This window comes from Pseudoliparis swirei, chromosome 3 (assembly GCF_029220125.1).
Source record: "Pseudoliparis swirei isolate HS2019 ecotype Mariana Trench chromosome 3, NWPU_hadal_v1, whole genome shotgun sequence".
NCBI classification, from domain to species: domain Eukaryota; kingdom Metazoa; phylum Chordata; class Actinopteri; order Perciformes; family Liparidae; genus Pseudoliparis; species Pseudoliparis swirei.
Window position 1 is genome coordinate 11,986,129 of NC_079390.1, and position 24,608 is coordinate 12,010,736.

At 43.8% G+C, this 24,608-nt stretch overlaps 2 protein-coding genes across 3 annotated transcripts in view; one reads left to right on the top strand and one right to left on the bottom strand.

Annotated features, from left to right (window-relative positions):
- Positions 1-1,130: 1,130 nt before the first annotated feature.
- On the top strand, positions 1,131-22,347 carry LOC130192029 (transmembrane protein 164). 2 transcript variants are annotated; one of them, XM_056411857.1, is made up of 6 exons: positions 1,131-1,898; positions 14,282-14,331; positions 17,387-17,453; positions 18,752-18,830; positions 19,370-19,519; positions 20,518-22,347. In XM_056411857.1, the coding sequence occupies exons 1-6, from the start codon at positions 1,461-1,463 to the stop codon at positions 20,850-20,852; spliced, it is 1,119 nt and encodes a 372-aa protein (XP_056267832.1). In that variant the 5' UTR covers positions 1,131-1,460; the 3' UTR covers positions 20,853-22,347. The 2 variants fall into 2 exon arrangements, with proteins under 2 accessions (XP_056267832.1, XP_056267833.1); XM_056411858.1 differs by having other exon boundaries at positions 1,136-1,898; positions 19,370-19,470; positions 20,518-20,813.
- Positions 3,138-24,608, bottom strand: part of ammecr1 (AMMECR nuclear protein 1) — a 41,273-nt gene continuing 19,802 nt past the window's right edge. The window contains exons 4-5 of the mRNA XM_056411860.1: positions 18,882-18,999; positions 3,138-4,754 (exon numbers count right to left, since the gene is read on the bottom strand). Of these exons, the coding sequence (XP_056267835.1) occupies positions 4,609-4,754; positions 18,882-18,999 (264 nt within the window). The 3' untranslated portion in view covers positions 3,138-4,608. The remainder of the gene's footprint in view (positions 4,755-18,881; positions 19,000-24,608) is intronic.

Genomic DNA, 24,608 nt, shown 5'->3' on the forward strand with positions numbered 1-24,608 from the left:
GATTTAAAAGCGGCAGTGCTTGGAGAAAGGCAAAAGAGGTGGTATAATTAAAAGGTGTCCTGCTCATAGGAGAATAAATGTCATCCAGCACAGAACATGTCATGCCAATCCTTTCGTTTGTTTTCAAGATAAACTGGCCGAACAGACAATGAAGATGGTCACACTTCATCAGTGGTGGAGCTGATTAAAACTATTTAAAAGAGAGTAACTTTATTGTCATTCAATACCGTGTACTTAACAGCATTAAAAGGAACAGTTAAGAAAAGGGACAGGTCACTGTGTCGTGGCAACATCCAGTCATGAATATTGCTCTGAAATAAGTGGAACTGGCTCACATTAGTTATAAATGCAGGTAGGAATTATGATTTTCATGCATAATTTAGGATTTGATTACTGTCTTCATCGTTAATGTTACCCCGTGGAGAAGGAAACCCATGAACAAAATAATGATTATGATACAGTTTTTCATTACCAAAACGCAGTTGAAATTAAAGTAATTTTCAGTCGGCTGAGGAGCCGTTATACTGTTGAAGCAAAGGAGGTGTAGAATAGAAACATTACCGCCTCTGCATTCACCGGCAATTTACTTCTCAGACGGAAGATTATAAAAAGTTTCCGGATATTTCATGAACACACCATCCGAAGCATCACTTGTGTTGAGAGTACTCCGTAGTTGTATGATCTGTAATTACTTTATTTGCCCTCAGAAAGGTCTTTCAGGCAAAGTAGTGATCCCTGAAGTAGAAATAAAAGTTAACTATCATACAAATGCATTTCAACATATGATACAAGTCGTAAATACCAGCTGTGAATACCAGTATTGTTAATAAACTCACGTTTACGAATGTGTATTTCAATTAAACTGTAAATCGTACAGTAAACATTAATATCTCAATTAGTGTACGTGTGCACGCGGTTGCAACAGTTTACCTCAGCGAATAGTCAGGACGCAAATCAGCGAGCAAAAAACCTGCCTCCTATTTTGGTTCCTGGATGAGATTTGTGCTTCGCCTGAGAGGCTAAACTCGGGGTAAAGCAAACCCTCGCTACAGTTCAGCAAGGTGGGATCGGTAGCTAAACTAGCGCCTATCAGGTGTCCGTGTTGTTGCTAAAGCACGCTAACTGAACCTCCCGCGACCCGCTGTCCCGCCTGATACGACCGCAAGCACGTCAGCGCCACCGCTTGTTTCGCATGATACCGGTGGGCGTCTGATTGTCAGCGTTAGCTAGCGACTGTGTGAGGGGCGCGGAAGAGGACGGAGCCGGTAACAGTACCAGCAGCAGCTGCAGCTCCGGGTAGTATCGCCCTCAGTCCTGCCCCCCTCTGCTAGCAGAAGTTCCTCCTCTGCCCGTGAGTCCAGTAGTTTGGCGAATTAGCTAGCTTAAAACACGCCGAGGCGGTGGATATACATGTCTACCTCTCAACCACGAGACGAGCTACGAAAGGGAACTTGCAGTTCATGTTTCGCCAAGAAGTTGGTGTGCCGTCTTTTATTCCATCTTGTTCGTATCTTTTCCAACACGAGAAGAGGAATATGTCCAGATATAACATTTACAGCCTGTTGGACTGGATCTACGGCGGGGTGGATCCGAAGTTCGAGGGCAACGGGGGGCCCGAGTGCGCCGCCTTCATCGCGCCCCAGCAGCGCGTGGCCGAAAGTCTGGTCATCGTCCTCGTCTCGGTGGTGGAGGTATGCGTGGCGCTCAGGAAGATACACCTCTCCAAGGAGCTCAGAGTAGTGTGCAAAGACTACACGCGGGCGAAGGAGGACAGTCTGGGCAAGAACCTGTTGCTGGTGGCCCTTTGCATGACTTTTGGAGTGGAGGTTGGGTTCAAATTCGCGACCAAGACGGTGATATATCTGCTGAACCCCTGCCATGTCATGACAATGGTTCAGGTAAGGATACGCTGTGCATGTGTGTGTGTTTTTTCTGTGTGATTTACGATTGTTATTGCATTATGTTGTTTGACTTTGGCACCAAACAACTTCTTTGTTCGGCTGACCTCACCCATCGAAAGTGTGGGGAAACACTAGTTGACATATTACACTGTTACCGAAGTGCTTTTTACTTCCTGAAGATGCCATCAACATGCTCTTTGTTTCAACCTTACACCACTTGGAAACAAAATGTTTGAGTAACATTTTTTTCTTCCTCTGATAACTTGCGTGTAAACTTTTTTTACACTGCGTATACATAAGTAATGACCCCAAAATGACAGGGTAGGTGGTCAAGACAAAGGTGCTGCCTCACCCCCCCCACACACACACACACACAGTTAAGGTATGCAACAAGAGCCGGTGTGTCATCTGATTTGAAGAAAACAATGATTTATTTGTGACCGGGCTTTTTTGTGTGACTGCCCAGGAAGCAAGTTTAATTTGTTGAAGTGAATAAGTCTCAGATTACTGTCACGAGAATACACAACACCTTCACCTGTTTGGCTGACCTTCCCGGGACTTGATTGCCGCCTGGGGGTCACAGCGACAGGTCACCGCCAAATGTGTTTATAATGAATAGTTGTCATACACATGACCTATGGAGAACAAAGTAATAGTGATGTGTCTTACTAATTATTTGACATTACATTGGTGGTGGAGGGAGGGTGATAGCCAGTGGACAGCGATGAATAACTTTCTGTGATGAAGAAATGAAGAGTTGTTTATCAACGGCAAGGAGCTGCAGGCTTTGCCAGTGAGTTTGTTTGTGAGGGAATTGGCCCAGAGGCGAGCTGGAGATTATTATTTTTTAAGTATCAGGAAAAACGGGTGGGACATTAAGTGTGTTGTTCATTCTTGCACCAGGTCCACCTTGCAGTTGGTGGATTAACAGTATATGAATGTTATTATTTATTCCTAAAATCAAAATATTTTAGGAGTGCGAAGATCCTCATTCGGCTATTTTTCCATGTCTCCTTTGAGCTCTTTAAACTAGCAAAAGTGCATAAGAGCAATGTGTCTGGAAATGAGAGAAAAAAGTCAAGAATTGTGTGTAAATTTTTCAGGCTTAGAAAACAAAAGAAAGTAGGCTCTCGTAAAATTCTCATGTTACCCGGGGAGATGTGTTGCTGTATCTGAAGTCACCATTGTTACAACCCGGTTCATAGACTGCAACGTGGATGGAACAGACGAGTTAAAAATGATAGATATTCATTTATTTAAAGAATAACACAACTAGCTTAAACAAACAAAACCAATAAGATGTTATGTTAGCCACAGTAGAGCAGCCAGCCAATCAAGGAAGCCACCGCTGTCTTCAGGTGTTGGCTTTTTTCAGCGGCCTCCAGGCTAAGGTGTGGCTCCACAGCTGATGAACAGCCTGAAAGACATGCCACAAAGCAAACAGGTCCCAGACACCCCTCCATACAAAATAGTGTTCCCACCAGGAATACTGACTTTTGAATGGAAACTACATCGATTTAATATTTGCAGATTTCTTACCGGTCTTCGTTCATCTCCCAGCCCGTAACAGTTCCCCACATCCCTCCTTTGACTACCAGCCTGCTCGCCGTATGAACCGTTACCTAATGCACACTGCAGCAACCTGCAAGGTAACTGGGTCCAACTACCTAAACACCCAACGCTCTGCAATGCTCTTATAACCAGAGTCCAGAATCATCTCAAACGTGACCATTAACACAACAACCGGAATACAAAACAATGCAGTTAGCAGGACACGTAAAAAAACTATCGTTTTATCAGTAAACCAAGCAGCAGTAAAGTCTTCCAGTTTTGGACCAACAGCATCCAATCCAAACAACCAGTGGTCTCGTGCCTCTTCCAGAGCGCTCAAGACTGTCTCCACAGAAGCCAGCATAGAAGAAACAAACTGCCTGAACAAAAAAACTAATCCACACAGAGACCAACACGCAAACAGCAAAAGCAGTCCATCCCTGCTGTCCTGTCCCTCTAACTCCCTAACCAGAACTAAGTAAGCTCCTCCCTTGTCTTCAGGTGTTACTTATGCACTAAAACCTGCGGGCACGGTGAAGCCACCACAGAGAGGCAGCCCACCTGCAGCCTTGGACGTTCCCCTGAGACAACTGCTCCAACCATTTTCATCACCATGTACAGAGGACCACAACACATCACAAGCATAATACAGCTCAAACATATAGCTGCTCAAATTCACATAAGCAGGTCGCTACACAGGAAACAGCATCGTCCCACACTCGTCCATGTCTCCCTACTGCCTCACCAAACCAGGTGCACCTGCCCACTGGGCTATACTAGCCCATTGCACAGACTGTACTATTTATATCACTTTGCACACTGTAATATCTGTATACACCCTACTCCCTGTGAACATGTTCTCCCTATGTGTATTGTTTTTCTACTGTGATTTGTGTATGTATGTTTGTGAGTTAAGTTAAGTGTATAAGCTACTAAATTTCCCTCGGGATTAATAAAGTATCCATCTATCTATCTATCTACTGATCTCTGCACACACAACCGATTACAAACGGCACATCAAACTACAAATCTAACCCATGTCAATCAAATGGGACGAGTCCCCGTATGTTACAACCCGGCTCAGAGACTGCAGCATGGATGGGAGACGAGATGAGTTCAAAACAATAGATGGTCATTTATTTAAAGAATAACACAACTATTTTAAACAAACAAAACAAATAAGCTGTAGTGTTCGCCGCAGAAGAGCAGCCAGCCAATCAAGGGAGCCACCTCTGTCTTCAGGCGTTGCCTTTGAATAGCCAGCCCCCAGGCTCAGGCGTGGCTCATCCGCTGATGAACAGCCTGAAAGAAAAAACACAAAGCAAACAGGTGTCAGGACCCTCACGCCGAGGGAAAGGGAGGGGTCGTCACAACCGCGACCCTTCAGCAATCAAGACATTACTCCACCCGAGTGTTGAGAAAACAACCACTTGTCTGCAGTGGGTTGCGTGAGCCCTGCAGCCTCCTTCCAGGGTACCGTGTGATTCTACACGTTCAGTAGTGTCAATATTATTACGAAACACTTCCACAGTGTGCTGCTGCTAAAGATATGCACATTGAATGGGGGAGGAATCTTCCACTTTTTAATCGGCACTGCTGCCCAGTTGATGCTTAAAAGAAGAGAAAAAAGCCCCAGCTCAGCAAACGTCTCTCAGCACATGGTGAGCGAGAGAGCGGCGCCACTTCGGGTTGACGAGTTAAGTGTCTGATGCCCGATGAGTTGATCCCTTACACGTGTGACCACGCCGATGTCTGTTGACTTTTCCCTCCACGTGAGACTGGAGCAGTTACGTTGCCATGCCGACAGTCGTGTGCCTGGTTGCTGACCAAATGTGACCCGGGCTCCACAAACAAACAAATCAAAGTCGCAGATGCTAGACGTGGTGCGCTTAGCGTTGTTTGTGTGGGTTTTATGACAAATCAATAATAATAACGCTTTCTTCTTAAGTTCTGACTGATGAGCTGATATATTTTGGACTCCCTTTGCAAACTATTTTGGTGGACACTGGAGTTGTACAACGATATGCTAACACAGGATGCTAAGAACAATTGCAGCAATTTAGGATTTTATATTTAAAATCGATGATTCGGATAATTTAAAAAAAAACATTAATTGCCAATTCTTTAAAAAAATCTAACTGACTTGTGCGTTGCGTGAGTTTACTCGCCCGACTATTTGTGGTTTGTTCTGGCATGACTGCATGCGAGAAGGTGATGGGAGTTTAATTTCTCTGTGGCGTATACTTGGAGACTTCTGCGCCTCCTGCCGGGTTCTCCACCTCAGCTGGAAGTTTTTTTCTATCAGACACGTGAACTTCTTCCCCCTTGTAGATCTTGCCAGGGCTCCAGTATGACTGATCATATAAAGCATGATAGATTCGAGGCGGGCTGATGATAAAAACTGCTTCAGGCTCCAGGAAAAGAAAAAACTGGTCCCTCCAGGCAGATCAGCAGCAGCTCAGAAAGGTTTGGAACTGAGTTTCAAATGCTGCTCGTTAGCACGCTGCAGCAATGGACGTGAAGACTTCGTGCTTTGTCTCGGCTTCCTGACGATCTCTTCTCACCGCACCGCTCACAAACCGAGTGCAACACATACTTTGTCACGGATACGGTTACAGTATCAGCGTTGTCTTTAAATATAGTCACATTTATCAGTTGTAGGCACAACACCGAGCAGAACAATCGTGGAATCATTGGGATCAGACGTAGTGCCTTTTACTGTGGTTCTTATTGACTAGACTTGTAAAAAGGAATTGTGGTTTAGCCGTAATGAGTTCTGTAAATAGGCCACTGATCTTCTTTTTTTTTAAGTTATTTTTTCTACTACTTTTTACTTGCAAAAGATCCATATAGTCACAGCTGAACTTCTACTTTAAAGTAGTTCTGCAACACTGCAGGAAATGTTTTTGTTCAATATAAATGGTCTTTTATTTGCTCTATGTTAAAATACTTTCAGTATATATATATATATATATATATATAATGCACCTGTATTAGTCACACCTAACAGACGTCGAGAAGCCACTTCCTGTCAACACTAAGTAGCCTAATGACTAACTTGCACATCAGAAGTGCTGACCAGCAACAAAAGGAGACTGACATGAATGATACCGTAAAAACAAGAACCACTTTCACATGTTTTCGATGTCAAGAGAGCGGACGGCAAGAACACAAACCTGATTAACACATAATTACTTACAAAGTCAACATTGTTGTTTGTTTTAGACCTTTAATTGGTTACTGATTTAAAAATGACGGTTGAATGTGTTCAGAATGGAGCAGATTCATTGCGTTTGGCAACGTTGAGTTTAAAAGCACACAACAGGAGGACTGAGGCACGCACTCTTTGTACCAACACGTAGCGCCAGGGCTCGATGAAGCGACAGCGTTGCCCAGTTTGGCACTTAGTGAGTGCTTCTCACTTTTAAATGAGATTATGATTGTTGAGACAGCATCACAGACGGGGTTTGACTACTTCTACACTGATGTGGCCTTTTGAGTCAGATTAAATCCAATTGGCTTTCCCAGTTTTTAAGTCTCAAAATGAATTTGACCAATGTCCTGAAGGAATGTTGGTTAGTCAGGGAAAGCAGTACGTCCGCAGTGACACACATTAAAACTAGGGATGCACCGATCTGATCGGCGCCGATCCATATCGGCCGATATTCCCATTATCGGTTTTGATCGGCGTTCTCAAAACGGCCGATCAGATGACGTAACATCTGCGAGAACTATCAGACGTTTCAATCGCCGCGTACCGCAACGGAGACAATGCGCCCGGCGAGGGCCGCAGAGTGAGAGGACCACGAGGGGATCCTCACCACCGAGCGGCGTCCCCGTCCCCCGAGTTGAATCTCTGCGTCAACTCAGCCGACTCTCGCATGTCTGAGCCCCTATAGACTGATGCTCACGGTAAACACATTCCATCGGGAGCGCGAGGGTTTTGATAAAGTTAGCGGAAGGATTTAAGTGACAACATCCGGTTTTGCAAAGTTAGCGGAAAGAACCACGTGAAACAACATCCGTTTATCAAAATAAGATGTCGACAAATCATACACAAACATAAAAGTAAACAATGAACTGATTTTGTATCTTTAGAGATCGTTTGAGATTCAGCTTAAATTATGCTAACATTAAAACATTTTTACTGTACCAAGGAAGAGTTTATAAAAATAAGTCAGACTTTTGTATGTTAAAAAAAGTCCTGTAAATAGATTTCCCCAAGAGTTCCAGGAAATGAATGATGCAGATGTGTTCCATACATATCTGAAATCCCCTACACTGGCAATCAATCAATTTTAATGTATCAATTAGGACATTTTTCAAAGTAAAAGTCCTAAATGTTTAAAGAAATCTGTAATTTCTTTAATGTTTGAGTTGCTTTATATATGTATTTCCTCATAGTCCTAGGCAATAATGCTACACAATAAATAGAATGCTTCAATCGACACCGTGATCGGTGATCGGTATTATCGGATCGGCAGATACTGATTTCAGTGATCGGTATTATCGGTGATCGGCAGATACTGATTTCAGTGATCGGCACCAAAAACCTGATCGGTGCATCTCTAATTAGAAGAGTTTCAGTGTGGCCCAACAGGCACTAGCAGCCAGACAACTCTTTTTAGTGACAGAAGCAACTTGCTCATTATTTTGCACGACAATCCATTTTCTTGCGTACAGGGAAACTGCAGCAGAGATCATGTCCCAGCGCTGTCCTGCTGTCATACACAAAGTACATGTAAAGTATTTAACAAAGTTCCCGTGGCTTGAATGGAGGCGTTGTGTTACGTGGCGTGCACTGCAGCTATTTGGCTCTGTCACCAGGTTGAGCCAGTTTACACAGCATCAAAGTGATTCTGAATCTGCTAACTAGCTGCTGCTTTGTGTAAACACCGACTCAGAAACTAACATCTGCTTTTATTTATTTAGCTGAACAAAGTCAAAGTTTCCATGAAATGGCTATGCGAGAAAAATGCCATGAAAATAGGAAAGAAAACTGAGCTCGATGGTGTTTTGAGCCCTCACCGACACCTTCCAGGCAGCCGCTGCCTGGAAGGTGCCGGAAGGTGGTCCCGCCCCCCAAAACTCTGATCCAATCAATGCGCTACCCCCCACTTGGAGCGGAGCGCATATTCAAACCCACTTGGAGCGCATTTGGAGCGCATTGCATATTCAAACCCACTTGGAGCGCATTTGGAGCGCATTAACCCACTTGGTTCAACAATTTCAAAGGTACGTAGCTAATATATTTATATTTTTTGGGCCGGCTAATGTTGTGGTAATGTTATTTCAACCTGCTAGCTAGCAGATAGATTATGCTAATCTTAGCTGTGGTAATGTCATTTCTACCTGCTAGCGAGCTAAATCTGGTTAAAACATTAGGTAACAAAGTAAGATTAATTACTGTAGATTAATCACTGTATTTTAGTGATTGTTAATGGTTAGTGGTTATCTTTCAAATGATGCCTGTGAGGCACTTGACGTTGAGACTGGTTGACTTCCAGGCTGCTTTGGAATAAGGATACCTCTGAGGCAGCCACCAGTTTTGGATAACTCTGAGGCATCATAGGTAGTGTTGACTGCCAGGCTGCCTAGTCGTTGGTATACAGGTTAACTCACAGGCATCCAGTTGGTTTTAGATACCTGTAAGGCATCTAGACGGACATTAAGAGGGGCTGACTCCCAGGCTGCTTACTAACACTGGTTAGCTCTCAGGCAGCCAATTAGCTTTGGATGCCTTTGAGGCACCTGACGTTGAGACTGGTTGACTTCCAGGCTGCTTTGGAATAAGGATACCTCTGAGGCAGCCACCAGTTTTTGGATAACTCTGAGGCATCATAGGTAGTGTTGACTACTTTATATCAATAAAGAACTACTTTAAAGACTTTAAAGACTACTTTATATCAATAAAGAACTTCAGAAAGCCAGCTCCAAACTATTACACCCCAGTGTCAATAAGTGTTTCATTGTCACATTGGTATGTGCATCAAATCTGAATTTAATACTGTGTTCGTGTCATGATATGTCTTTCCCATTTTTGTTAAGGCGAAGCCAAGGACCTGTGCTCCTCCGTCGGTGCTCTGGCTGCCAGGAGCATCGAATTTAAAGAAGTGGCCATGCTGCCGGCATCAGACCCCACTGTGGCCACAGGGAGAGCCACGGAGTTCAAGTAATTTGCAATATTCCACATCCTATATATGGGCTCTGACAGGTTTAATAGACATTATTTATCCTGAATTTATGTTTTTATCTTTTCCTCCAGACAACAGCTCCAGCACGTGATGTCGCCAACCAGGTGAGGTCAAATGATCAATTTGACCTCCTCACGCACACCTTGGGGCCAGGAATGGTAGAGGTGGTGGTGGATATTTTTAAAAAGTGTGTTGACACACACATTGAAAATATTAACAATTAGCAATTTGTTGTTTGTTGTGTTCATTAATTAAATATCTTCATGTTCTACATCACTGTGTATGTGTCGTGAATTGGAAGTGTATTGAACTTGGCATCTTGATTTAACTAGTCTGATAATTTAGCTAGCTGGGCCTGAAATCGCATGGTGTAAATTACAGATCCGACATGTTAGGCATGTGGATTAAGGCAAATAGTCATGGTGACACAATATGTCAACACTAATTTCTACAGCTTCACATAAGGGTTTATTCCAGTAGAGTGTTACAAGTTAATGAAACCCCAACTTACATTAATTATTTAAAAAAAATGTATCGTCAGAGGACACACACATGATGGAGGAGAGACATGACTGATGGGGTGTGACATATTCTTTATTGAAAATAAAGGCCAAGTACAACCCTCATACACACAGTAAAATGGTAAAAACAAAATTTCACACGCAAACAGCTTAGTTTACTAAGCACTAAGGATGGCAGAATTTAATACACTATAAATATTATCTAAATATTTTATTGGGGCAGTGTGGGACAGGTCGGAAAACTGGGGAAAGACTAGTTACGGGTTCGCTGTCTTCGCCTGCGCTTAAATGCCCCGTCGTGATGGACAGTTTGTATCTGCCGCTTGTTGTGGTGTCTTTGAATAGTTTGCAATCAGGTGGAGCAGTCCTCCTCCTGATCTCCTCCACCGTTATCTGGTATCTTTGTAAAAATAATTTCTGAGTCACACTCAAAGAAGGTTTCAATGTTTCAACAATATTATTCGTAACAATATTAGGATTTCATCTTCTTTACATACAGTACAGTATTGTACACATGTAATGTCTGTACATAGCCCTTCTGTCTTTACTGCCATCCCAACAGATTTTCCTATAACCCAAAACTGTGATGGGCTCTGGGGAAACCAGTCACATGGTGAAAAGGGACATTTTTGAGATTAGAGTGAAAATACTAGTAGGTCGAAACTCAGTATTTTGGTGAAATTGGGTTTTGATTCAATTATTATTCTATAACATGTTGTCTATCATCCCTAAACATATCTACTTGTTTTTCATTAATTGAATGTGTTAAAATGTGCTTTATTCAACCAGCCAGTCTATTTAGAACCCCTCTCTTTAAAGTTGTTTTGTCAAAATTCTATTCCATGAAATCTAACTGATCAGCTGACTTTGGGCAATCATAACATTTGAAACAGACAAATAATGAAAAAATATTTGAAACAAGCTTGAAGTCAGCTTCCAAAAGGTCAAATTTCACCATGTGACTGGTTTTCCCAGATCCCATCACAGATGGTCTCAGCACTGTTACTACCACACTACCACTAAAAATATAAACCTGTCTTGAAGAAACCTATGCCTAGCTGTGCACTTCACCTTTGCTCCGATGCCCTGAGCATGTCCTCAAAAGGCTGTGGTCATTCTGACATGCCGGCTGGGATGGGGCAGTAGGGCTTGGTGGAGCAGCAGGGCCGGATGGGGCAGGAAGGGTGGATGGAGCAGCAGGGCTAGATGGGGTTGGGGCGGAGGCTCCACCAACCAGTGGTGACTGGTGGAAAATTGCGATCTTTGCAGATGGTCCTATAAAGTCACAAGAAGTAACCAAATTTGCTTTATGAGGAGATGAACTAGTGTTGTAGTACTCGAGTCCAGATGGCAAGATAAAGAATAACTTACCACCTTTTGACACCTGCAGGGCCTTCCGCTCCTCCTACTGTATAAAGACATTGCAAGGAAATAATAAGTATTTTTGGGGGAATTATTGAAGTCATTGTTAAATGTCAGTGTGTGAAAGAGACTTTTTTTAGTCATTAAAGTAGGTCTAGGTTGAACCTTACCCTTCCTGGGTGCCATTTCTTCATAAACTGAAAGAGAAAGGCAATATGAGTGTGATTAGTATTATCACATAATGTTAGGCATATGCAATGTTAAAAATAATCTGGCAGATTTATTCAATAGGCCTATCTGTATGAGGAGGCATGAGGACAATTTAACTAAGGGATATCAGTCTACAGTCAACCAGTCTCAACGTCAGGTGCCTCAAAGGCATCCAAAGCTAATTGGCTGCCTGAGAGCTAACCAGTGTTAGTAAGCAGCCTGGGAGTCAGCCCCTCTTAATGTCCGTCTAGATGCCTTACAGGTATCTAAAACCAACTGGATGCCTGTGAGTTAACCTGTATACCAACGACTAGGCAGCCTGGCAGTCAACACTACCTATGATGCCTCAGAGTTATCCAAAAACTGGTGGCTGCCTCAGAGGTATCCTTATTCCAAAGCAGCCTGGAAGTCAACCAGTCTCAACGTCAAGTGCCTCACAGGCATCATTTGAAAGATAACCACTAACCATTAACAATCACTAAAATACAGTGATTAATCTACAGTAATTAATCTTACTTTGTTACCTAATGTTTTAACCAGATTTAGCTCGCTAGCAGGTAGAAATGACATTACCACAGCTAAGATTAGCATAATCTATCTGCTAGCTAGCAGGTTGAAATAACATTACCACAACATTAGCCGCCCAAAAATATAAATATATTAGCTACGCCTTTGAAATTGTTGAACCAAGTGGGTTAATGCGCCCAAATGCGCCCAAGTGGGTTTGAATATGCAATGCGCCCAAATGCGCCCAAGTGGGTTTGAATATGCGCTCCGCTCCAAGTGGGGGGTAGCGCATTGATTGGATCAGAGTTTTGGGGGGCGGGACCACCTTCCGGCACCTTCCAGGCAGCGGCTGCCTGGAAGGTGCCGGTGAGGGCTCAAAACACCATCGAGCGAAAACTGACTCTTGAACAAGGGTATTTCTATTGTGCAGAAAGAACAAACAAATTAATCTAATAAAAGTTGTTTCCTGTTATTATAATTCACCGCACAGTTTGTTATCTGGTCAGTCATCGGTGCCTTTTTGGTAACTCCTGGACCCGATGCGCCCAGCTTCTAAAAGTCAGGCCCTGGTACTCCCCCCCCTCCCCCTCCCTCTGGTCATGTGGCGCATTAGTTCCTCTGTCCTCTTTTGTTTATTGTATGCACTTTGCAACCATCTCACACACACACACACACACACACCCTGCACCACTTCCCAGGCCTTTTAGATGTTCTGTGGTCATCATTTGAAACGGTGCATTTCACACTTTGTCGCAACCGGAAGAGAAAAGTTGTGACATAAAAACTGAACTTGTTTTAAATTATTTAATAAATTGGTGATTTATATTTTTATATATATAGTGCCACACGCTTCTGTTTGTCACAGATGGTGTCTGCAAAACCAAGTTCACTTCAGTTCCCAGCACAGGTTAATAGGAATTGATCGACGTGCTGCAGATCAATCTCCCAGACGTATGATCCCGAGGCCAGTGGGTAGTTGTACAACCGATCTCAACTAAATTGCTTTCTTGTAATTCTGTTTCCAGCCTCTCGGCTTCCAGCAGACCAACTCCTTCTTGTGTCAGATGGCGTTTCGAACCAATTCATGTGTGCGGTTTCCTCAACAGCACGGCCGCTGAGCTTAGATGTGATGTTTAACGAGGATGACGATCCACATTGTAGCCTGTATTCTCTCCTGATTAGAAAGCCAACCATGTTAATGATACGACTGCTTTTTGAAAGAGAAAATGAAGGAAAAAGAAACTGAACTTTGTTCTCAAATGTATAAACATTTTCAATTAAATATTCGCAGCCGGTACGTGGTTTGATTCTCATAAAGTTCCCAACGCCTGCCCAAAATGCCTCGGCCCTTTCCCGATATCAGACTCGTCAATACGAATTTGGTGGGAGTGGGCGGAGTCAAACCGTGGACCCCGGCAGCATCAGTCATGGCCATGCTGTCCGTAACAGAAATTGATGATTTCCCCTCCTCCCGGTTCCACGAGCATTGAGTTGTAGACTGTTTCAATCGACAGCCCTGATTGGAACAGGCAATAAAATACATTAACGAGATTGTTTGCATTGTTGGGAAGTGGGATGTATGAGGTACTTATCCGCAGTCCGTGTATGGTGGTCACAGTTTGAAGAAACAGACGGGATTACCGGCAGCAAAACGTAATTTAGTCACCTAAAAATCTTAATCTGACTGAAGCCGTTATCTATTCTCCCTTCAAAGCCACCTCTTCGAACGCGGGAGTTGCCTCAATCGGTTGATTTTTTATCTTAATGCATTCAAGTCCACATAACTGTGACCAACACTCGGCCCCATCTGAACTCTGCTGTTGTTCCTTCTTGGAGGCAAGAGGCTCTCTGTCGTTGCCATCTGGGTTCTCTGTTCAAGCCTCCTGCTCTTATTATGTTAATGAAAACTTGTTAAAGCAATTTGTTCATTTTCTTTACTTACTCTGAGCGTTCAAGCTGTTCCAAAATGACTGAGTTTAATGTGATAATGTGGTTCTCTGTCTCTCTGTCTCTCTCTCTCTGCTTTCCTCAACAGATCTTCCTGCTGGCCTGCCCGCCATGTAAAACAGTAATGGTCGTATTTCGGTGAGTGTATTTACACCTGGCTCATGATCGTCTTTGATGTTCTATTCAGTTCAAGTCCGACCATGTCGATGTGTTCAGTGCTCATTATCGATGACTCGGTCATCCTGAATGTAAGATCATATGGACGTTAATTGTAATTACAGTTTTATTGTAATGGCCTTGTTGGGGTTTATGGTCTTCCCTCCACAACAGCTCTGGTCCGGGCGGTTAATTATTAACGACTGTGTTTTTGCCAGTGGGAACACAAAGTTTGATTTATTTTGTGATAAATACAAGCCGGGTCACTTTGCGTTGCGTTGGTTCATGGGAGTCGCGCAGCGAGCAGCTGCAATGCGTTTTATGGAGGCGCTGCAGCCGTGTTTCACCGGAAATGACCACAAAGTAGGCCACTAAAACAAATTCATGTGGGAGCTCAGGCAGCTTCATGAAGCAATTTCCAACGAGACTCGTCTTTGGAAGGCAACATGCTTCAGTAAGTCCAATTCAGAAAGATGAGAGAAAGAACATCTTGACCTGATGCATGAATATTAAGACGGGATCAGCTCACCCGGCGTTTCCCATGAGGAATACCGTCATGTCGTCTTAGCTTGTTCAGAAGATTAGCAATGGTAGTTTATGCAAACATGGCATTGTATCTGCACCTGGAGAAGAAAAATGCAAAGTGCATCGTATTTGTAGCGTAAAGCTAAAATGAAAAAAACCCAACTGTGGTTACCTTAGCAACAGCAAATGTGATTTAATACAGGAGCAAACAGTCCTTGAGCAGAAGTCCGACAGAAGAGCAACTAGTGCGTCTGTTCCAGGGTTTTTCCTGGGTCAAAATGGGTCTTCGGTGCTCCCCAAAAAAATGTTTGGCGCGCTACGCGCGCACGGTCTGTGTCTCTCTATCTATTCGCGCACCTCACAGTTGCGTATTGATCAGACAAGAAGACACACTTATCAACTCGATTACTATTGATCAAAACGGAACGAGGGTTCAGCTGTAGCCTACTTGAAACATACTATTGAGAACTAGAGATGCACCGATCAGGTTTTTTGGTGCCGATCACTGAAATCAGTATCTGCCGATCCGATAATACCGATCACGGTGTCGATTGAAGCATTCTATTTATTGTGTAGCATTATTGCCTAGGACTATGAGGAAATACATATATAAAGCACCTCAAACATTAAAGAAATTACCGATTTCTTTAAACATTTAGGACTTTTACTTTGAAAAATGTCCTAATTGATACATTAAAATTGATTGATTGCTATTGTAGGGGATTTCAGATATGTATGGAACACATCTGCATCATTCATTTCCTGGAACTCTTGGGGAAATCTATATACAGGACTTTTTTTAACAAACAAAAGTCTGACCTTTATTTTTTATAAACTCTTCCTTGGTACAGTAAAAATGTTTTAATGTTAGCATAATTTAAGCTAAATCTCAGAAACGATCTATAAAGAAACAAAATCAGTTCATTGTTTACGTGTGTATGATTTGTCGACATCTTATTTTGAAAAACGGATGTTGTTTCACGTGGTTCTTTCCGCTAACTTTGCTAAACCGGATGTTGTGTCACGTAAATCCTTCCGCTAACTTTATCAAAACCCTCGCGCGCTCCCGATCGAATGTGTTTACCGTCAACATCAGTCTATAGGGGCTCAGACATGTAAGTGTCGGCTGAGTCGACCCAGAGATTCAACTCGGGGGACGGGGACGCCGCTCGCTGCGTGAGGATCCCCTCGTGGACCTCTGACCTCTGCGGCCCTCGCCGGGCGCATTTACTCCGTTGCGATGCGCCGCGATTGAAACGTCTCTGATAGTTTTTCTCGCAGATGTTACGTCATCTGATCGGCCAAGTTTGATCGGCCGTTTTGAGAACGCCGATCAAAACCGATAATGGGAATATCGGCCGATGGATCGGCGCCGATCAGATCGATGCATCCCTATTGAGAACATATTCGCTGACATGCACGTGATGAACACAGTTTTTGTTGTTGTTTTTTTCATCGCAGACTTTTTTTTGCCTTAGGCGTTCGGGAAAACGGCTTAGACGCGCCCAAATTTTCTCTATGCAGGAAAAACCCTGTGTTCACAGAGTGACCACACAAACTCCGGTTTGAAGGCACTAACATCATGCAAATACCCTCAACGGCTCCGGGAGAAGAAACACGGACTACAAGTAGAATGAATATGAGGTTGGATTTCAGCAGAATCTGAAGCAGTGACACATTTGACCGACTTTGAGAGGGATGGTGAAACAGAAGTAACCATAGTGTGATAATGAATGTGTAGTGATCAAGATAAATCCCTATTTTAACACAACAGTCTAGAACCATACCAAAGCTTCTTTAGGTCATTTTAAAACACACCGGGCAAAGGTTGCCCATGATCGATAAACGTGGTGAATTTTAATCCGAGTGAAGCGACTCGTCTTCCCTGAAAGGTCCGAAGGCCCAGAGAGTGACGGCCGGGCTCACTGGAAGTGACATTCCGACAGCACCGCTGTTTTTCCAGAGACCTTGGCTGTCACCAACGGTCCTCCGGCTGTTTTGACACAAGGCAGTCCCATGAGGGGGAGGCAGGGCCCACGCCTCGGCCTGTAAGCTCCCGGCCTTCGTGTATTGTTGTGGCTCTTTGGAATAATTGTTGGTTAAAAGAAATGTGATGAGGCCAACCAAACCACACATCTCTACAACCTACTGTGTACACACACACACACACACACACACACAGAGAGGGGGGGGAGGCTCTGATTGACCCGACTTCTCACAGTCAACACTCCCACCAGAACCGGGCCCTGCTAAAGAATGAACCAGCGGCCGCTAGCGGCATCAAGGAGCCCTCTGATTGGCTTTCAGCAACACAGAACGTAATCCACGCCGTCCTCCAGCTGATATCAGCTCTACTTCAACTAATATGTTGATGATGCACCAATGTGTGCAACGTGGAAATTGTTGTTAAAATGGTTCCTCGGGCAGATGTGACGGAGGATGTTTATCGAAGCTTTTTGATTATTAGTTTTTTTGTTTTTGTTTTTTGTAATCTCCCCCTGTGTGTTTACAGGCTGCAGGTCCATATGCTGAATGGTGCGTTACTGGCTTTGATGTTCCCAGTCGTCAACACCAGACTGGTGAGTAAATAGGACTGGGATGTCCTCTGCTCTCATTTGGAGTTAGCACAAATATGTGTTTTGCAGATAATTCATGTATCTTATTTTTCTTAGTCGGCAGACCAACAGGAGAGAACGTTTAGTTACTTAGCCGTTCATGTTCAGCATGACTGCTTTAGGAAATAGTTTTTCCTCCTCATATGTTCATGTGAATGTTTAACAGAATATAGTTCCTCTGCTGGAGCCGGCATCTGAACAATAAATTCCAGAATGCAGACGACAGCAGGTCGGACACAACGAGGCAGAAAGTACGGACTTCATTAATGATTGAAAGCTGCTTTTTTGGGAAAGTTTTGCGACGGAAATCTTAGTAGAATCAGTTCAGATCCCGACACTTCCTGCTTGAAAGGCTGCAGACGAGGACCAGATGCCGGAGACACACTCGCTTTAAATGCAATAAACCACGTGTTGACAGTTAGAACTTGGTCCAGTTCTCACGCGATCGCTGTAAAGTTTAACTTCTACAGAACGACTCTTAACAAAGTAAAGCAAAGCTCCATTTCCCTGTGAGAGGGAGAGATGTAAGCCTTCACACAACTGTGGCGGTGTCATGGTGGAGCCCTTGTTATGAACTATTGCATCGAATGATTTTCAATCAGTATTTCAAATGTTTGAAAAAAAAGTAACTGTACAGATTTACAGAGAACTACTATGTTTGATTGAAAAAAAATTAGATTTACCCAATTGTGGAAAATAAATATCGGAATAATTAATTCAGTTTATACCATGAACAATATGTCCAGGTATCTCAGTGTGTGTTTCTCATTGAAAAGGTTGAGGATTCACTTCCTGCTTTTATTTTGTGATTCATATTGTTCACGTTCTCATCACCTTCTGAGGTTCAGCTGCTGATCCCAGCTGTACGTTAAGCACTCTGTTGTCCCGCCGCCCCCCTAATGACTCCCAGTAGAATAACGGACCACAATGAGTTCAACCATCCCTGGCTTTGCCTCCTCGATCGGAGTATTGCCTTTCAAAGCAGCGCCAGCAGCTCATGCAAACAGTTCCAACGACAGCCAGCTCAGGTTATTAATGCTGGTCTGAGGTCAGTTCACCAGGGCACTGTTCAGAAGTGTCTGCTTGAATTTTAGATCTAAAAGTTTCAGATCATCAGCAAATATGCCTCCTCAAATGTTCAGATACTTTTGTATCGTCACGTAAAAAATAATTAAAAAATCACGACAACATTGAATGAAGTATAAGACTAATGTAGGTTTAAAAAATTAAAAAATACTCTAAATTGTTTGTTCTCTCCTCAGCTTCCGCTTGAGAAGGAGATCTACTACATCCAGCACTCCATGCTGTACCTGGTGCCTCTTTACCTTTTCAGGAAAGGAGGTATGTGTTGCTCTCCACCCACATTGACACCCAGGGTGCAATACTGCTCACCTGCTAACCGAGACCACAGGGCCTCCCTTTCTTTGTTGAGGGTCTCTGCGCTGCTGAAGACGCCTTCTGTGTCTGTCCGTCCTACCAAAAGCTGCACGACAGAAGTTGTGCTGTGCAGCTGTGGAAAGAGTGGAAAGAGTTAACGTACCTGTAAACAAGACTGAGGTTCCACCCACAGGGTTTAGGGCTTTCTAAAAAGAAAAAGAAGTAGAATTAATCGGTAGGACATTGACAGATGGTGTTGCACCGTATTCAAACCTCTGCATGCGGGCGTTTCTCATAATTAGAGTTGAGCTGACTAATCGGGGCACATTAAATGTCTTAACACTGGTTGTGCTCTTAGCAGTGAGGAAACGGGAAAGGCCAGTTTGACTCCACTTCCTGTTGCTGGCCGCTCTGCGGCTGCAGGCCGCTCCACCTGCTGGTGCAAGGGGAAGTGAAGGGTTTTAAGGGGCGAGACGTGTCTCACAAACCGCTTCTCTCTGCAGGTGTGTACAAGCCGGAGCCTCTGGGGGACATGTGGTGGGCGCTGCTCTCCACCGGCATCCTGTTCCTCTACCACTTCCTCTTCCTGCAGGTCCTCGGCTTGGTAAGATTGAGCCCTCTGCTGGCCGTTACCGGGTACCGCACAGTGCAAGGTACATGAGAGCAGCAGCCCCCATGTGTAGGAAGACCGATAATTAATTAAATAGTTAATATTGTTGATGCATACATATGATTAGATGTATAAATATACATATATTCATTAATGTGCATGTGCACATATACATCCAGACACACATGCTTGCATATTCATAACAGACTTAATTTAATTAGGTAGTTTCATTTATACCTCAGTATACAAGGATAAACATCAACCGTTTAACCCTTGTTGCCTTCGGGTCAATTTGACCCGATTCAATGTTTAACCCTCCTGTTTCCTTTATATTTACTAACATATTTTACCCTTGAGGTCAATATGACCCCAGCTATTAAAATCTCCAGAAAATTATTAGAATTAATATTGTTTTCCAAGTTTAAGTGTGAGGTACTTTATGTTTGTTTGTTGACTCCCGAAAGAACACCGACATTAAACATTGAATCGGGTCAAATTGACCCGAAGGCAACACAAGGGTTAAAGGAAGACTACCAACAAAATGATTGTTTGTTTGCTGCTAACAACTCAAACAGAATTGAACAAAAATACTTTTTAAAACTCATTTCTGTGGCGTGTTATGTCTGAACACCAAAACGTGTCTGCCTGATTGCAAAAGCATGCGTGGTAGTACACACACAGACACTCGCCGTCACTCTAAATCCAAACAGCTTCACAGCGGGCAGTATTTACTGCAGTGGTTTGCGTTTATTTGTTTTCCCCTGCCCTCTGCCGATATCAAACTACATCGGAAAAAATACATAGAAGTCCGAATAAATTTGAGATCAGCAGTCAAAGCAAACTATGCAGTCCAATAATGAGCTGTGGAGGCTTTACTGACCATGCACTACATGTTATAGTAGTTGGAGCCGAAATCAATGATAATGTCCGCCAAGCCACTTTCTCAGAACGGCATTATCCATGCGGGTTTGACTTATTATCCCCATCAGCGTCGCATTAAGGCTTCCCCTCTCTGCCCGTCTGTGTCCGTTCCCCTTCCAGGCGACGGAGGTCAACCTGAACAACATGCTGTGCCCGGCCGTGTCCGACCCCTTTTACGGGCCCTGGTACCGAGTGTGGGCGACGGGCCACCAGACCCTGCTGACCCTCTTCCACGGGAAGGTCCTCACGCTCCTCTCGCAGCACTCGGGCTCGGCGTGCCGCTGCATGCTGGACGTGCTCCGACCGCGCAGCAAGAAAGTCGACTGAATGTCCACGAGGACACACACACACACACACACACACACACACACACAGACCTACCTAGCCTTTCATTCGTAATGCCTGCTCTACTGAGAATCTTTTTATTCTTTTTTTTAATTATTATCTTTTTATAAAAACAAGATTTGATTGCATCTTTTAAGCATATGTATTTTCCTGAAAGAAGTGAGCATTCGAGGGCCCAGTGCCTCAATGTGTCTTGATTTGTGGTCAGACGTACAGCGGGTAAAATAAGTATTGAACACGTCACCGTTTTGCTCCGTAAAGATATTTCTAAAGGATGAATGTAAAAATGTAGCGAGACATTATTGATACCAAATCTGCTGCCTTGTACCAGGATGATGAAAATGTAACAAGAGTGTCCATCTCAGGAAGATAATTATCCCAAACACAGCCGAGGAAACTGGTTTCAGAGAAAGAACGTAAAGCTGCCATGCAGCTGTCATTACCAACGTTACCAGGCATGTCAATAGCTCCTTTAGAAATATATTAACTGAGCAAAATAGTGACGTGTTCAATACTTATTTTACCCGCTGTACGTGCATGCACACATATGCGTGGGGCTTTTAAGGCTGGTAGTTAGCATTGTGGAGTTGGGCGGATTTAGCCTCTTTTTTCTTATTTTTATACAATTTACAGAAACAACTTAAGTCAATTTAGGGAAGACTTATCCAGCTGACTTTTTGTAAATGTAAAGTTTTTAAGACAGGAAAAAAGAGACACCCAAATGTCGATACTGATCTGCAGTCGTTACACTTTTAGTTCTGTACGTGGTAGTTATACTCGGTCACATGTTCATGGGTAAAGTTGCCATCTTTGTCTCGAGTGCGTTTGGAAACAGATCGTGAATGTGCGAGCTGTCGTAAAAGTTATTTCCTGTTTATCGTCTGAGGGCTTTTTTATCATGTCTGTCATGACTGAATATACAAAGGTATTTATGGCGTCCCTCTGTTCCCCTTTGACCTCACACATGTACAGGGTATGAAAGCAATTTTATAGCAGCTTCCTGTCTGTTCAGATCATTCCAATTGAGATAATCAGGGGACACAAGGATGTAGTACGAGTCACGGATCTACACTGGGGTGTCATTCTTTTTAACTCTGCCAAGGGAAGTTATGTTTCTGTCTGTTATTTTGTTACCATATTGGAACATATTTAGTTGGTTATACATTTCAGTCGTCGAGATGAATGTGACGTTTGCCAAGACGGAGAGGATCTTGACAAAATATGTATCTGGGCTTGACTTGAATTTGTTGCTTGATCTTAAAAGGCATCCTGAATTCAATCCACCACAATTACTGTGACGGCGAGTCACAGGCTCAGTTTAGTATCCAAATAGAACTACAAAATGCATCGGATGATCTGCATGAGGTCATTTTAGGGTCACTGATTGACAACCCACTCGAAAGTATTAACCAGCATTGGCAATTGGAATATTTAGGTCATGGTAGATGTCATTTAAGGTGTGGGGGGTTGCGTATCACTGCAGCATATACTGTATTTTACTGTAAATGAAGAGAGAAAAATGGATACACAAACTTTTGTATTTCTATTGGTTCCAGTGTTTGTGCTATATTTACAATAAAAGTGGTTTCAGTTAACCAAAGTTCTCATTGTGTATGTTTAGCTTCTTTAAAAGAAAAATATAACTGTGTCCTCTGCAGGGCTCTCAAGTGTCACGCATTGAGCGTGAGACTCACGCATTTCGGTCTTACGTCACGCACTCCCGCCACACATCGTATTTCTCACGCTGAAAAAAACTCGGCTATTTAATGTTTTAATGTGCCGCAGCGCGCAAACATGAGCCGCGCTGCCCTCACCGTGGAGGAATCAAGCGCTCCCCTGGAGTTCTGCTGTGAGGAGCCACTTATCAGACAATCCAAAAAAAGAAATGGGCTACACAATAGCCAATCAGAAAAAAAACCGTATCTGTTGTATCTGGGTAAGATTTAATCCAGCAACCAATGAAAATAAAGCATCCTCGAATTGCGCGCGACTGACTGATATCCGAAAATTTATTTCTGCGGGGGGGGGGGAGGGGTGCTGATGGAAATGTCACTCTTGCCTGTCTTCAAAACTTGACAGCCCTGCCTCTGCACACCACATGACTATACTGAAGCGTAGTTGCTGTCCAGCTTGTGCCATGTGTGTTTGGGCACACTGGACGGATTCTTTTTAAAAGCAGCGTGTTGACGGCCGTGAGCCGCAGACCGGTTGCACCCACGGTCGATCTAAAACCACCACAGCGGCCACAAAGAGGTCTGAAGGTGAGGGAGGGTTAGGAATGGAAATGGGTTCAAAGATGCTGCTCTTCTCCAAAAGTGGTTGTGGTAGATGGGAGGAAACCTGAAGCGGGAAAAAAAGGAACTTGACCTCACGGTTCCATTGGTATTCGACATGGGAGTGAACGCAAACCGTTGCTTTGGGCAGCAGCGGGTCATGGAAATGATCTAGCTGACATGTAGCACAAATGGAAAGCTCAGGGAGGCTGGATGTTTGATCTCAGGCCCGCTCTGGGTGCAGGAGTGGTTTCATGCAGGCAGCAGTCCGAACCAGTCAACGATCTCTGAGCGCCGAGCCCTGGATATCGCGTAACCGCCAGCGATGTATTTTCAGACTTCTCCTGACTTGGTGCTGAGCAGAGGCCAGCCGAGCACTCTGGGTATTCTTCTCCCTTCTTGCAGCCTCAGCTCCACACGGACATAACTGGACAGCAGCTGTTACCAGCACTAAAGTATGGAAAGTAAAAACGCTATGGAAAATCTCAAAAGCGAAAAGAATGAAACTAATATAACAGGGCTGTCAAGTTTTGAAGACAAGCAAGAGTGACATTTCCACCCGCCCCCCCCCCCCCCTCTGCAGAACGAAATTTTCGGATATCAGTCAGTCGCGCGCAATTCCAGGATGCTTTATTTTCATTGGTTGCTGGATTAAATCCTACCCAGATACAACAGATACAGGGTTTTTTCTGATTGGCTATTGTGTAGCCCATTTTCTTTTTTTTTATTGGCTGATAAGTGGCTCCTCACAGCCGAACTCCAGGGGAGCGCTTGATTCCTCCACGGTGAGGGCAGCGCGGCTCATGTTTGTGCGCTGCGGCACATTAAAACATTAAATAGCCGAGAGTTTTTTCAGCATGAGAAATACGATGTGTGGCGGGAGTGCGTGACTTAAGACCGAAATGCGTGAGTCTGACGCTCAATGCGTGAGTCTGATGCTCAATGCGTGACACTTGCAAGCCCTGAATATATTATAAAATATTGGATTTAGAGATGGCACTCTCAAAAATACATTCGACACAACAGATACCAAATGTAATTGACAACAAGATTGGATAGACACTCAACGACTGGCTTGTAGTGCGATAATAAAGTGTCATTTCCACATATTTTAAAACAACTTGGCATTGACAAAAGAGCTGGGCCTGGAGCTAAACGCTAACGTCCACACGCTAACACGCTCACAGTGCAGGCTGGTGACGCCATCTTTGTTTAGCTAGCTAGCAATTAGCTAATTAACACAAAGCGCAGCTGGGGCTGATGGGAGATGGCATTTGACCACACCCATCAGGACGGGGCAGCGTGACATCACTGACAGTCCGTTTCCACTGAACCCCCTCGACCTCCATTTGGTAGCAGAGCTTCTGATCATATGCATGATCTTACTGGTGAAAAGGTCAAACACTCGCTTTGTTCAGTTTATGCAACGGGTTTGTAAAATAATGTTGTAGAGTTTTGTGCCATTGGCACAACAATGCACTTACAGACGACTCAACACATTTAAAGTTTTCCACTGAAAAAACTATCTATGAAAACTGTTGAGGGCAAGCTTAGCATTGGAAAAAGGCGGCCGGTACACGGGTCAAGCTCCAC